Below are 15,495 nucleotides of genomic sequence, written 5' to 3' on the forward strand. Positions count from 1 at the left end.
TTCTCCATGCAGTAAGACATATTCCTGGTTATGAGCAAGTGGAGATTAGTTAGCTTGACTTTTTTTTTCTAAATTGCTTCATTGTTTAGTTTGTCTGCCTGTACATTTTATTCGGTACTTAATATTGGTCTGTAAACAGTGGACTGCAAAATTTTAATAACACATTGATTAAGTTTGCCCAGTGACACACTTTTGTAAGCCTCATTTTAATCGTTCTTTTAATACAAATATAAAGATCTTATTTAATTCTAAAAGTCCCCTTTTTGTATGTAAGTGCATGAATGGCTTTTATGCCCCGTTATATCTATGATGTGCTGATTGTGAGTTGAATAGACAAGATAAATTCCACACAGTGTACATGGTTATTGTGCATATACATGTAAGTATACACATACAATGAATAATAATATCTGCAAATACATCTACATTTTCTAGAATATGATCATGTTGCAAAGCCCAAAATAAATATTTGTAGATGTGTGTGCATGTAAAAATAAGGTTAATGGACAATTGCTTATATTTTCTTCATATTGCATAATCACGTTTGTACATGCTACATTCAATGTAGACATATAATGCATTTTATTTGAGTTAATTGTTTAGCTAGATTTTATATTGTATGCACTGCTTTAGTTGGTAAATTATATGCAGCCTTATTTTCTCTCTCTCTCAAGTAACTGAGCCTAAAAGTTTTACTAACAAATTAAATGCATTCAGGATTTAAATCACAACACGAGTGCCAAGTTCAGTTTTGGCTTCTGTTATAAAAAGTGCATTAAACACAAAGATCTATAAACGGGTGTGATATAAAGAGCCCACTACTGGGAACTATGACAGTGCTCCATCTCCATGGTTACTCTGTTGTGTTTGTACCAATCAATTGTTCTTCATCTTCAGCTGCTTTCACACAGACAACTGAAAGCCTCAAGTCTTCATGAGTCAGGAGCCAGCAGCAATGAATAAATGGGTAACTTATTATGGTATGTATCCATATCATCCCGAAACAACAGGAGCATTATAATCACATCCAGATGGACTCCTGCTCTTCGATAGTGTTGTGTTGCTCTTTCTTATGCTGCGCATGTGGTCATATTTTGCACCTGCCAAGCAGCTGAAGGAATGACAGAAGTCTCTTTGGTCGGATGATTGACTGTTGGATCTTCTGCAGGAAATAAATTACATGATGTATTGAAATACAGTAAAAAAAAAAACCACTCACATGTGACAGAAAGAGCGCATCACTGATGAGTGAAAAAAGTCTGCTACATACTATTAGTTATGAATATAACCCCCGAAGATTAGTGCTTTTTAAAAACAAATAAATAAACCTTTTTTTAATCAATTGACTTAATGTAAAAAAAAATACAATAAATATTAGAGAAAAAGCAGATACTAAAATCCACACTAAGTTTAAATTTCTTTTGTAAATTTATCTAGTAATATCTTACATTTCCAATTTTATTAATAAAAATAAATGTGGATATTGTAGGCATATAAAGTAACTGATGGCTTGGTCATCGTTTCTTTTTATAAAACATTAATTCTCTTTCTTATTTTGTTGGTTTGTTATTTTTGTTGGTTAAGTGAACATGCCCAATACAGTTATAATAAAGGTCGTCAATGTCACCGTTATCTTAGAACATACACGTCAAATTTCCTTTCTTCAAACTTTCCTTCCCTAAATGTAAGTGAATTACAAAAAAAAGAAAACTTTACCAGACAAGATTAAAAATATTTGAAAACTGGACATGTAAATGATGTTTACTATTAGGTCTACACTTCACATAAGCGGAGATGTTAGAATTACTAAATTACTTAAAGAAAAAAAAAAACTTCTATACCAGAGCAATAACTGAAAAAAACAATATACAATAACACAATACAGACCCACTATCCACTAACCTATTCAGCTGCTTGTGAATGCAAATATCTAATCAGCAAATCACATGCCAAAAAAAAAAAGGTGATTTAAGTGACTTTGAAGGCAGCATTGCTGTTGGTGACAGATGGACTGTTTTACGTTTTTCAGACACTCCTGATCTTCTCAAATTTTCTCAGGAATTTACAGAGAACAGTCCAAACTGAAAAGCGAAATAAACATTTCCCTGGGTAAAAATGCCTTGTTGATTGCAGAAGTCAGAGGGGCGTGGCCATGCTGAAGGCAAGAGGAATTCTAAGCCAGTTTCTCAACCCAGCCCATCTGATATCAGTAACCACAACACATTCAAAGTCAATTAAAAGTCGCCTTTCTTGCCCGTTCCGATGCTCGCTTTCAACTTTGAAATGAGACCACTTGGACAACAGTAATGATAAATAATTGCAAATAGAGCACGTTTACAGAATTTAATGTCATTTTTATAGAGCACCTCTTATTTTAAGAAAAGATGGGCGAGACGATTTTTGAAACTAACTGCAAATTAAGCACACAATATTTAATATCTGTATTTTACCATTTTGATAAGACATATTTCAGTACTCCAAAACATTTTTATTAGACAGCCAACATGCTTACAAGTAGTAAATCCAGGTTAGTGGATCATAATTAAACATCACTCTGTGGCAAACGCAGAGTTCAGCAGGCCATCAAGGAAGAAGTGACGTGCATTTCTGCAGTGTAAAGATTCACAAATGATTTTCTCCTTAATCTACAGTCACACAAAGCGCCAGGAAAATCTTTGGTGATGATCTCAGATGATTCTGACGCTTATCACCCAGTTCCTCGTGATGTCCTCCACACCATCAACCCTCTGTCCTCCTCACAGTTTCTTCCTCAGCTTGCCTTTCTTATGGCCACCCCTTCCAAAACCTGACTTTTTAACTTCTCCGAGCCACTTTTTGTTCTTGGAGCGGAGCTTCCTCATCCCCCCGCCCTGCAGGAACTGGTGCTTCTGCTTTTTCTTGCGCTGCTTCATGATCTGATCCTTTGTTTTCAGCTCCGAGCGTGCTTTGTGGTCACCGGAGCTCTGTACGTTTGGACCTCGTCGGCCACGGCCACGACCTGGGAGAGGCACGACACAACAAAGAGGTTGGAGGTTATAGCTCGCAAGGCTGGAAGAGGGACTTGAAGTATTTACCTTTAGAGTTGAGTTAAAACATGGTGGCTGATGGTCTATATTTAACATGTTTGTGCTATTCATTTTGATGCCTTCCTACCTCTTGCTGGCTTCCTGCCTCCTCCGCCTGTTTCTCCATCTGATCCAGATCCTGTATCATCAATCTTGTATTTTTTCTTCCACTCCTCATAACTGACATGTTGTCAAGTGATACAACATCTTCACAGTACAACTTAATATTGTCATAGGAGTAGAGAAGAGGGTCATTGAGAGCAGCACACAGAGAAGCTTTTTGTTGGAAGGATACAAGTTCTTCCTGTTCTTCTTGTTACTGATAACCTGACCGCTGTCTGTTTTGATCTTCTTCTTCTGGTCTTCTTTTCCCGTTTCTCTCACAAAACGCTTCCTCTTACGGTCCCTAAAAAAAGAAGGGGGAAAAAAGACTTTAAATTATAGTTTGAAATGACCATTTGGTGGATACTGAGTCAAACATAGGGAAATTTGTACCATTTCATCATTTTCTTCTGCTGGTTAAGGCGATCGCCTTCATCTCCCATGAGATCAAGGACAGCTGAAGAGGCCTGCTGTTCAAAAGCACTGCCCTCTCCACCGAGACTCAACCTGTCGACGCATAACACGGGACAAAACAGCATAAAACACAAAGCCATTCACATTTTTTAAAGAAACAGATGCAACAGTTTAATGCCTCACCCTCTCTCAGTCAAAGTCTTTAGGTCTGTAAGGGATATAATACTCTTCATCTTTGCCTGACTGCCTCTTTTTCTTGGTCTTTGGTCGCTCTTCGCCATCTTCCTGCTGACCTCTTCTTTTACCACCTACCACCTCTGAAAACACCCCCTGGTGGAAATAGAAAGAATTACATGGTACAAAGTGACAAAGCATGATACAGAGATCCTACTATCTTCCTCTTCTAGTTTGTATACAACATCATCTACATCAAAACTGCACTTTATTTTGCTTCTTCTTCATCAGACAGCACAAACAACTTTCTCATTTTGACTCAAATATTGGTTTTGAATGAAAATTCTGCAACAATCCTGGGTGTTTATTCAACTTGTGAGCAGGTTTTCTAATCCACCGTACTATTATTATTGACACTAGTACATGTTCGTGCTGCTGGCAAACTAATACACTCAAGAACATATAGCAAAGCAAAAAAGTGAAAAGTAGGTCTTGCATACATAAATAAACACAAGACAGTTGTGAAACTTTGACATAGTAACATCTGCAGTAATATTTACACCTGTGATGACATCTCACCAGCATTAGCCTTATTTTGAAACCAAGATTGTTTACACAGACTTTGTAATTGCAGAGAAATGCTCCATTTATTTTGGTCATTTCATTTTTGAGCAGGAAGCTCACCTTTCTTGTTATAGCCTTTAGATGAATAGAGAGTTTTCCAATTAAATACATATTCTTTAAATAATGTTCCCTCTTATAAAAAGTAGGATAATTTTTTTTAAAAAATTTTTAAAAAAATGTATTATACCTCTATTACTTAGAAAAAAACCTGTTTTTTTTCTGTTGTCTGTTATATAACGTTAGTGATGCTCGTTTCAATTCATTTCTTAATCAGCTAAACAGGTCAGTTAAGAAACAGTCAAATATTAAGTTAAATTTGAAAACGGTTTAAAAAAAAATATCCCCATTCCAAAATGTCACATGACAATCTCATTGGCTCACGGAGTTATGATGTCACTACACGATCCTTTGAAGTTTGTCCTTAAATAGGGGTGAGAAACAGCAGTTTTTTAGTTCGTGTCCTCGCAGCATTTGTGTTTGCAGCCTTCACGCGTTCACCACAGAAACTTTTGGAAACCGTTTCAGAGTTGTCGTGTACAACCTTCAACATGTATCCAACAAGACACCAACCAAGGCAAAAAGATTACGCCGCTTCTCCTTCCTGTCGTGGCCGGCCAATTTCCCCAAATGACCTCTTAGCCGTCCAAAGGGCATTACATGACAGTAAGAAGGAAAACTACCATCTCCAGAATAAAATTCAACAGATTGAAGAAGAGAAACTTCAACTGGAGGAGAAGTGTAGACAGATGGAAGCGCAAAATAAGAACCTGGAAGAAAGACAAAAACGCCAGCCCGACATAAATATTATTAATGAGGGTTGGGGAATCAAGTTTGGACAAGCCCGAGAGCAGATTGTCTTCCTAATTAAGGAAAACAAGCAAAAGAGCGCGGAACTAAAGGAGATGTCCAACCAGCTTAAAGACAGCAAAGCTACGGTTGAGAAGACAGAATGGGATCTCCAATATATGGACCAAATGAATCGGCTGCTCCAAACAAACTTCGATGAAGCTGTGAAAAAAAATAAAGAAATCCTCCAACAGAAGGAAGAACAGGAGAAAAGGCAAAGAGACATGGAGCACAAACTCAAAGTCACGGAGGAAAAATACAGAATGCTGAAAGAGAAGGTGGATGATACTCTGCGCCAAAATAAAGACCTTCTTCACGAGAAAAAGCAACTAGAAGGGGAAAAAGAAAAACTGGACAAACAATGCTCGCACATGCAGAAAAGGATGGAGCAAATGGCGAGAAACAACTCCGAGCTCACTAAGGGGATATTGTTGGAATACAACAACTTGAAGCGCAAACACACTGAAATGCAGGCGCAAAAGCAAGAACAAGACAACATACATGACGACCTGCAGCGTACGCTCCAAGATATCCACAAAAGAAATGAGGAGCTACAAGACATGTACAAAGAAGTACAACAAAGAAACGCAGACATGCACAAGGACAAGATAATGCAGGAGGAAACATCCAAAGAGCTCAGGGAAAAGCTTGAAGAAAAACAAGCAATGTTGGAAGAGGTGGAGAAAACGTGCAAGAAGCTTGAGAAACAAAACAAAGAAACCATCGATGAGTTGAGAACCCTCATCCTGGAAAAAAAAGCTCTTGTAGAAAACTGCATGAAAAAGAAGAACAAACGCTTCCGCTGGCCCTGGAGGAGGAACTCTACTGCTTCCTCAGCAGGTGTAGCCTCGTCTTGCTCCACCTCTGTTCACCTCCCCAACCAGTCCCGGCAGTTGACTGTCCCCTCCTGAGCCTGGTTCTGCCGGAGGTTTCTGCCCGTTTAAAGGCAGTTTTTCCTCCCCACTGTCGCCTAGTGCGTGCTCAGAGGGGATTGTTGGGGTTTTCTCTCCTCTACCTTGTTTCATTATTTACTTAAGTTTTTGTGCTTACTTCATTTTACCTTGTTTCATTATTTACTTAACGTTTTGTTCTTACTTCATTTTACCTTGTTTCATTATTTACTTAATGTTTTGTTCTTACTTCATTTTACCTTGTTTCATTATTTACTTAAGTTTTTGTTCTTACTTCATTTTACCTTGTTTCATTATTTACTTAAGTTTTTGTTCTTACTTCATTTTACCTTGTTTCATTATTTACTTAACGTTTTGTTCTTACTTCATTTTACCTTGTTTCATTATTTACTTAACGTTTTGTTCTTACTTCATTTTACCTTGTTTCATTATTTACTTGTTTAACTTTTTCTTTTTCAACTTATTCATAAAACAATAAACAATTGAATTTATCCTTTGAGTATTTTTCATCGAATCTTTTCATCTATAACTTTTTCAAACATTCATATCTGTCGTTTATCTTCTTCTTGAAACCTCATAAATGGTGAAGGAAAAATCCTGGAACATGGTTTGAAACACTGAAATTGTTTCAGCTGAAACCGGCAAAGTCATACGTGTGTGTGTGTGTGTGTGTGTGTGTGTGTGTGTGTGTGTGTGTGTGTGTGTGTGTGTGTGTGTGTGTGTGTGTGTGTGTGTGTGTCTCTCACAGGTGACACGGTGTCACTGGTTAGGTCATCATGTTTAGGCTCATTCACTCGAAAAATTATTTAGGCCAAATCTTTAAAACTGTATCATTGCATACACATTTTCAATTCATTTCAATCGCACAAATCCAGAAATAATTATTTGCAGTATCTTATCTGATTTATTTTGAGAATGTCATGCCTGATCATTTGCACCCACACCACCAAAAATGGGGGCAAAAGGGAGGAGATCGCATTTAATCGGTTATAACAAGAGGTCAGAAATATAAGAGCTGCAGAAACCTCTGAATCTCAGCTATAAGCTCATGTAAACCATTTCTACAATCGCCAAACAAAGCAAAGTCACCAAACAGTTAAAAGAGCAGTTACGTCACCATGAATCTGTGGACAGGTAATATCCACACTTTCATTTATGATTTCCTGGAGTTCAATGTGTGCTTAATCCTTAATGAAACTGATGTAAACCTGCAACTACAGAGATCCAGGGAAGAAAGAAAGAAGCAATACTTCACCCATGCTTACTTTTAAATCACTCTCAACCTTTTCTGTAATGTCGCAGTCAGCAGTAGTGGTGGGGTTGGTTGGCTGCTGCAGCCTGCTTTCTGCAGCTCGGTCTTCTCTCTGCTTGCTGAATTTGTCCACTAGCCGAGTGTCACTAGCCGAGATGGACCGATCCGATATTACGTATCGGTATCAGTCCGATACTGACCCAAATTACTGGATCAGATACTACATACTATTATGTAGCAGACTTTTTTCACTCATGAGGCTCTGATGGGCTGCTCTTGTGGCGACCTGCAGCAGGTGTTTACTGGCTTTTTCTTTTTGTTTTTAACTTTGTTTTAACTCTGTTCTTAACCGTGGTTTTAACTTTTTATGAGGTTTTTTTTTTTTTTTTTTTTCCGTGATGGAGAACTTCTACACCTTAGTTTTATTGTTGTTGGCGATATTCACCTGGAGTCATTCACTCTCACTGACAATCACTTATACACGCGAGGAACTACTTGGATTATAGTGGTCCTGTTTGTCTATGTACGACTCTTCTAATGCTCGGACAGATGTGATTCTTGGTGAGGATTTATTTGCCCGGTCAAAGACTAATTATGGAAAGCCCCGCCGCTTGAGAAAATGTGGAAAGAAAGGTGGCGTGCATCAGCGTGTAAGAAAACTTCGGAGGAAGAATCGTGTTCCTCTGCCTTCTATGATTCTGGCCAATGTCCAATCTCTTAGGAACAAAACGGATGAATTACAAGGAAATGTGCTTCATCTATGGGAATACAGGGAGGCTTGTCTGATGGCACTTACCGAGATGTGGCTGACCGATATGGACAGTGATACTTCACTGCAAATCAGCGGCTTTAGGACCCCTGTCAGATTGGATCGGAACTGTGGAGTAACATGCAAATCTCACGGAGGAAGGGTATGTTTGTATATCAACCAGGGCTGGTGTAATAACTTTACTGTGCGGGAGCGGTTGTGTCTTCCTGACATCGAGCTCCTGTCAGTATCTGTCACGCCTTTTTACTTACCGAGGGAATTCCCTCAAATTTTTGTCACTGTTGTTTACATTCATCCTAAAGCTGACGTTAAAGTTGCTGCCGATGCCATTTTTAAAGTGGTACACGATCTGCAGACTCTCTCACCGGATGCTCCTAATTTTATTCTTGGTGATTTTAACATTTGTAATCTTAAGAAATTACTGAACAATTTCTTTCAATATGTCACTTGTCCTACAAGGCATAACAAAACGCTGGATTTGTGTTATGGACCAATTAAGGGGGCATATAAGTCTGTGGCCGGACCTGCGCTAGGTTCTTCGGATCACAATGTTATTCTTCTCCTCCCTGCTTACAGATCTGTGATTAGGAGGGAGAAGGCCTGTGTGAAGCGGACTAATGTCTGGACAAAAGACAGTTGTGTTGCCCTTCAGGGGTGTTTTGATTGCACTGATTGGTCCTTGTTTCAAGAGAGCACTTCTGATTTGGATGAACTCACTGATGTGGTGTGTAGCAAAGACTCTGTGATTCCAGTCAGAGAATTTAAGACTTTCCCTAATAACAAACCGTGGCTCTCTAAAGATATTAAGGATCTGATTCTTAAAAGGAAAATTGCTTTTAACGAGGGAGACGTTCCCACTATGAGAATATTGAGGAAGGAGGTGAGGGCTGCAATAAAGATTGCCAAGATGAGGTATAGAAATAAGATTGAGACAGAACTCAGCAGTAACAACCTCAAAAGAGCTTGGCTTGGTATGAAAACAATGGCAGGGCTACAGACGAAAGGTAAAAGTAATATTACCTTAGAGGGGTTTACCTCTGACAAACATCTGGCAGACAGCCTTAACAGTTTTTACCTTCGTTTTGAGAACTTTGACTGTTCTAGGCAGACCAGCACACTGAGGGAAAAGACTGTCACTCCCCCATCAATTTGTATTGATGAGAGGGGGCTAGCTAATCTTTTTAGACACACTAAAAGCAAGAGTCTGGACCTGACAACATCTGTGGACAGGTACTGATCAGCTGAGTGGGATTTTTCACCATATCTTCTCACTTTCTTTAGAGCTACAGACAGTACCTAAGATTTGGAAACATGCTGTCATTGTTCCTGTTGCTAAGGGCAGTTCTCCTAAGGTGCTGAATGATTATAGGCCTGTGGCTCTGACTTCTTTAGTGATGAAGTCATTTGAGAAGATAATTAAGAAGGAGATTTTAATGCATGTTGAACACCATCTTGACCCCTTGCAGTTCGCCTATAGAGCAGGGAGAGGTGTGGAGGACGTTGTTGTCACACTCCTGCATCTCTTGTATAAGCATCTTGAGGCCCCCCACACCCATGCAAGATTATTATTTGCTGACTTTCATTCAATACAATTCAACCCTTCTTACTTGCTGACAGGCTTTACAATCATTTCAAGCTTGACACTAGTCTGGTCGGCTGGGTGACAGACTTTCTGACTAATAGGTCACAATGCGTGAGGGTGAATCATGTATTTTCTGATGTGCTCACCTCCTCTATGGATCACCCCAGGGTTGCTGCCTCTCTCCCCTTCTGTCCATTCTGTACACGAATGAGTGTCGCAGCAATTTCACGAACAGACACATCCTGAAGTTTGCTGACGACACAGTGATCGTCAGTCTTCTAGTGGGGGACGAGTCAGGCCATGGACAGGTTGTAGATGATTTTGTGAATTGGTGTGATGAGTCCTTCCTTTCACTTAATGTGTCAAAAACTAAAGACATGATTACTGATTTTAGGAAGTCCTTTTATAGCTCATCACCCACTATCATTAAAACTGCTGATATTGGGATCGTTGAGAGTTATAAATTTCTAGGTGTGGTACTTGACCATAAACTGTGTTTTGAATCTCATGCTGAAGCCACTACTAAAAAAGTTCAACAAAGACTGTTCTTTTTAAGGAAAATGAGATCTTTTAATGTCTCATCTGAGATGTTGTCTTTGTTTTATAGACGTTTTATCGAATCTGTGATGTCTTTTTGTATCGCTGCCTGGTTTGGTAACCTGACGGTGAAGAATAAGAATCGGTTGGGACTTCTGGTAAAAACTGTTAGCAAAATTTCAGGGCGCTGGCAAGATGGACTTTTGGCCATTTACAATAGAAATGTGCTTAGAAAGGCTCATTCTATTATTAATTGTTTGAACCATCCACTTCACAGTGAGTTTGAGTTGTTGCCTTCCGGCCGCCGTTTTAGCGTACCTGTGAGGAAGACTAAAAGACTCCAGGTCTCTTTTATCCCCACTGCATCTTGTCTCCTCAATGGCAAATAACTGTCCTTGGACTTTCTATCACTATTATTGTCATTATTATTTTATAGTATTGTTCTGTTTATTTATATCCTGCTGCTAAACTAATTTCCCCTTGTGGGACAATAGAGAAATTGAAAAAATAAACCTTTTTTTAATCAATTGACTTAATGTAAAAAAATATATATACAATAAATAATAGAGAAAAAGCAGATACTAAAATCCACACTGTTAAAATTTCTTTTGTAAATTTATCTAGTAATATCTTACATTTCCAATTTTATTAATAAAAATAAATCCGTTTTAGTTCAGTTTTCAGTTTTATTTGTCATATGCAAGTTAGCACAGGGTCAACATTGCAATGAAATGTGTTTGACGAGCAGCAGTCACTCAGCAGCATGGTACAGTATAAGAAAATATAATAAAATAATAAAAAAAATAGAAAAATAGTAAGGAGCAAAATATTAGAGAGACATGGTAAAAGAGAAAAGATGACTAAATATATATGTATCTATAAATATAAATATATGTACACTAGTGATTAAATAAGAAAATCTTGAAAAGAAATATGACGGGAGGGCAGATGGGATATTGCACAGGAATGAGCAGCAGAAAATCACAGTATTGCACTTTTAAATATAAATGTCAATAACAATAAAGTGGAGTGACCAGTGCAGATTAAACAGAGTACTTGTGAAGCTGTAGGGTAGCTTCTGAGTGCGTCCTGTGGACTGTGTTGTGTGGGTTTAAGTGTTGTGGTTGAGGTGTCGTATGGCTTGGTGGTAAAAACTGTTTTGTAGTCTTGTAGTCCGAGCAGACAGACTCCTGTAACGTCTGTAACGCCAGCTGATGTGCTGGGTGGCTGTGGTCCTTGATGATGCTGTGTGCTTTACGGAGGCATCGCTGAAGATAAATGTCCTGAATGGCAGGAAGCCTCGTGCCAGTGATGTGCTCTGCTGTCTTCACCACCCTCTGTAGTGATTTACGGCTGCTGGCAGAGCAGCTTCCGTACCAAACTGTGATGCAGCTGGTCAGCAAGCTCTCAATTGCACACCTGTAAAAATTTGAGGTGATGTTGGCGTTCATGCCAAACTTCCTCAGCCTCCTCAGGAAATAAAGCCGCTGGCGAGCTTTCCTGATAGCAGTGTCTGTGTGAAGGGTCCAGGAGAAGCAGTGGCGTGTCTAGAAAATTTTTGTTGGGGGGGCCAGGTAGGGGCACAGATTTGGAGAAGGGTGGCAGATTTAATTGGCAGATAATGTTTTAAAAAAAAATTCTACCAACCCTTAACCATAATTCAATAATCCTATAAACCTAATAACCAAATGCACTTTTAACTCTTATTAGAATGAGATTTTAACCACTACGGTGCAAAGTTTTTAGATACTGCGTTGATAAAGTACAAGAGATACAATCAGTGCTTTGTCAGTGTTTACTCAGCAGTCAAGGACAACAATATTTGCATAGTATTTTTACTGACATATAGTGCACATATGTTTTGGGCAAAAACATTTTTGAAAATTAAAATACGAACATTTGTAACAAACAATTGACAAATTAGCCAATGCCAATGCAAAACTTTATCTGCCTGTTAAAAAAAGAAGATACTCTTCTCACAAACTGGTGTTTGATTTTGAAACAGGAAAAAAGTGGGGAAACAAATGAAAAGACTAACATTTGAATGAAACCTAAAAGCAAGTAAATACTTTCTATGCTGCCTTATCGTAAACTTTGGTAATATTGATAAAGAACAACACTGGCTGATGATAAAATACAGTCAGCTGGCATGGTGACACTGCCAGTATTAACCTGCAGGGCTGGACTGGGACAAAAAAATTGGGCATTTTTACTACAGACCGACCCACCAGGTAGTAAAGCCATAAAGACTTTGACTGAAAACAAACCCTGTTGTGACAGTGATGTACAGTCTTGTTGGTATATGTATGATTTCTATACATTTTACGTCAGATAAAAACTTTGGTTGTAAGATTTAGATAATTATTTAATAAAAACTAGGTATTTTAAATGAGAATAAGAAAGAAAAGTATTTCTTTGTGCCCACCTTTCCCTGTTAATGCCCTACCTGGCCCCCTGGCAAAACTTTGCTAGACCCGCCCCTGCACAGTTACCAGCTGTCTGCTACATAAAAAAGGATCCTGGTGTTATTTGTCTCTCAGAAACAGTTCATAACTTCCCTTCAACTCATTCATGTCACCTAAAAGGTAAACCTGTTTCTCCATCACCTGTTCAGCTCTGATGGTTCAGTAAGGACATCTCCTGGTTTCATCTTCATGTTTCCCTCTCACCACATATCTAAACAGACATCATGACCAGCAGCTTTACAGCTGTGGCTCCAGCAAACATCAGCTGATACTAGAAATTAATATTAAATACATTCTAACAACAGCCGATCAAGCTTAAACGTGCTGCTGTTGTTTAGCGCAACATCTGCTGGTTTCCTCTTTCTGGCGCAAAGTGGGCGATAAACAAGAGAGAAAAGCCGATCAGCTGATCATTGATCAGTTTCATGATTGAAGTAGCAACAGGAGAGGGAGGGGGAGAGAATGAGAGAAGAGGCAGCTGTGCAGCATAAAGACAGAATAAATCCAGCTTTGTGCCTTTTTTCCATTCTAGCTAAAGTCCGGGACAAACTGCGTCTCTTCTCAGCTCAATACGAAACGTGTAATACTTTCTCTGAATGAGGGACCATTCCATTTTTTTAAGGAGCCGTTGGCAACTCTACTAACCTTATGAATAAAATAAAGTTCACTATCAGTAACATCATAGCACCCACCCAGCTGTATAAAAACTCCGTCAAACTGGCTAGAACGCAGTATGAGTTATTGCAACTGACAGTAAAAAGTCAGCAACATGAAAATAAACTCCACCTAAACTTGGTTTATATCTGACCCAGATAGACTGCAGGTCATAACTTCTTACCTGAAGTTCAGTTCACCTGACACTCGGACTGGCGGCTGCCTCGGGTCTCTCCTCCTGCCTCCCCTTCCCTCGTCCACCTGTTGCCTCTGTGGAAGCCCCGTCATAGCCACCACCAAACAACGGAGTTATTTCTACACATCGACCTGCATCTGGCCAATCCACCACCTCTCATTGTTCATGCCATTACAAAAAAAATAAAAAATAAGTCACTGGGGATATGCCCGGTATGCCCGATGGCCAGTCCAGCTATGTTAACCTGCAACCAAATCTGCAGCTCCATACAGCAATGTTACGACTTAGATTATATCTTATAACGCATAACTCTTATGTTAGCTGCCCTCAGTAGCATACTGTCTGAAATATTCCACAGCTGCAATAATTCTTTAAGTGTTATTTTTTTCCTTGGTATTCTAATTTCACCGAAGTTTACTAAACTCAACAAACTTGATATTACTTACCGGGACATTTATTCTGTCCTCATTTTCTTTCACCGAAAAATTGTTTCCTGCAGTGCCGTCTTTCGCGCTTGGCTCTCCTACCTTTGCTAACGTGATGCGCATAGCGCAGAAGCGATGCTGCATTCACTTACACTCGGATATCTGAGCGTCACCGTGAAAACATAATCGGACATTTGATATTTGATTGAATTTTATTGTTTTGCCTTTGGGGTGGCACCTGGGGTGGCCAGTCTGGTTTGGGGGGTGGCCTGTGCCCCCCCAGGCCACCCCGCTGGACACGCCATTGAGGAGAAGTCCTCTGTGATGTTGACTCCAAGGAACTTGAAGCTGCTGACCCTTTCGACCTTGACACCGTTGATGTGGCTGGGCTGGTGTTCTCTGACTAGTCGTTTCCGGTAGTCCACTATCATTTCTCTAGTTTTGCTGATGTTGAGAGTCAGGTTATTTTCCAGACACCACTCGTACAGTGCCATCACCTCTTCTCTATAGGCCGTCTCATCATTGCCTGTGATGAGGCTTATGATGGTTGTGTCATCCGCAAACTTGATGATGATGTTGGACTCGTGTTTAGCAACACAGTCAGGGAATATAGGAGGGGGCTAAGCACACAACCCTGTGGCGTACCTGTGTTTAGGATGAGTGGTGAGGAGGTGTGCTTACCAACTTTCACCACCTGGGGCCTGTTTGTAAGGAAGTTTAGAATCCATCTGCAGATAGGTGTTTCCAGCCCAAGGTCGACGAGCTCCGTGGCAAGTTTTGAGGGGATGATGGTGTTAAATGCCGAGCTGTAGTCGATGAAGAGCATCCTTGCATATGTATTCCCTTTCTCCAGGTGAGTGAGGGTGGTGTGCGTTGCCAGGGCGATGGCATCCTCTGTGGCTCTGTTTGTCCGATAGGCAAACTGAAGAGGGTCCAGTGTGTCAGGGAGGAGCAGATGTGACCTTTGACCAGCCGCTCCAGGCACTTCATGATGACGGATGTCAGTGCAACAGGACGGTAGTCATTCAGACAGGAGACCACTGACTTTTTGGGAACGGGATGTGGATATTGTAGGCATATAAAGTAACTGATGGCTTGGTCATTGTTTCTTTTTATAAAACATTAATTCTCTTTCTTATTTTGTTGGTTTGTTATTTTTGTTGGTTAAGTGAACATGCCCAATACAGTTATAATAAAGGTCGTCAATGTCACCGTTATCTTAGAACATACACGTCAAATTTCCTTTCTTCAAACTTTCCTTCCCTAAATGTAAGTGAATTACAAAAAAAAGAAAACTTTACCAGACAAGATTAAAAATATTTGAAAACTGGACATGTAAATGATGTTTACTATTAGGTCTACACTTCACATAAGCGGAGATGTTAGAATTACTAAATTACTTAAAGAAAAAAAACTTCTATACCAGAGCAATAACTGAAAAAAACAATATACAATAACACAATACAGACCCACTATCCA

The 15,495-nt window shown here is 39.5% G+C and overlaps 1 protein-coding gene and 1 long non-coding RNA gene across 2 annotated transcripts in view; both read right to left on the bottom strand.

Moving 5' to 3' along the window:
- Positions 1 to 14,272, bottom strand: part of LOC309711034 — a 288,313-nt gene extending 274,041 nt beyond the window's left edge. Inside the window, exon 1 of the long non-coding RNA XR_014277870.1 lies at positions 14,038 to 14,272. This is a non-coding gene — a long non-coding RNA (uncharacterized lncRNA). The remainder of the gene's footprint in view (positions 1 to 14,037) is intronic.
- On the bottom strand, positions 2,329 to 3,669 carry LOC309710857 (ATP-dependent RNA helicase DDX54-like). Its single transcript, XM_082540678.1, has 4 exons — positions 3,561 to 3,669; positions 3,361 to 3,471; positions 3,154 to 3,245; positions 2,329 to 2,998 (listed from the first exon to the last, which is right to left on the bottom strand). The coding sequence occupies exons 1-4, from the start codon at positions 3,608 to 3,610 to the stop codon at positions 2,757 to 2,759; spliced, it is 495 nt and encodes a 164-aa protein (XP_082396804.1). The 5' UTR covers positions 3,611 to 3,669; the 3' UTR covers positions 2,329 to 2,756.
- Positions 14,273 to 15,495: the final 1,223 nt, after the last annotated feature.

Source organism: Aulonocara stuartgranti (genome assembly GCF_965226115.1).
Source record: "Aulonocara stuartgranti genome assembly, chromosome: 7".
NCBI lineage: Eukaryota > Metazoa > Chordata > Actinopteri > Cichliformes > Cichlidae > Aulonocara > Aulonocara stuartgranti.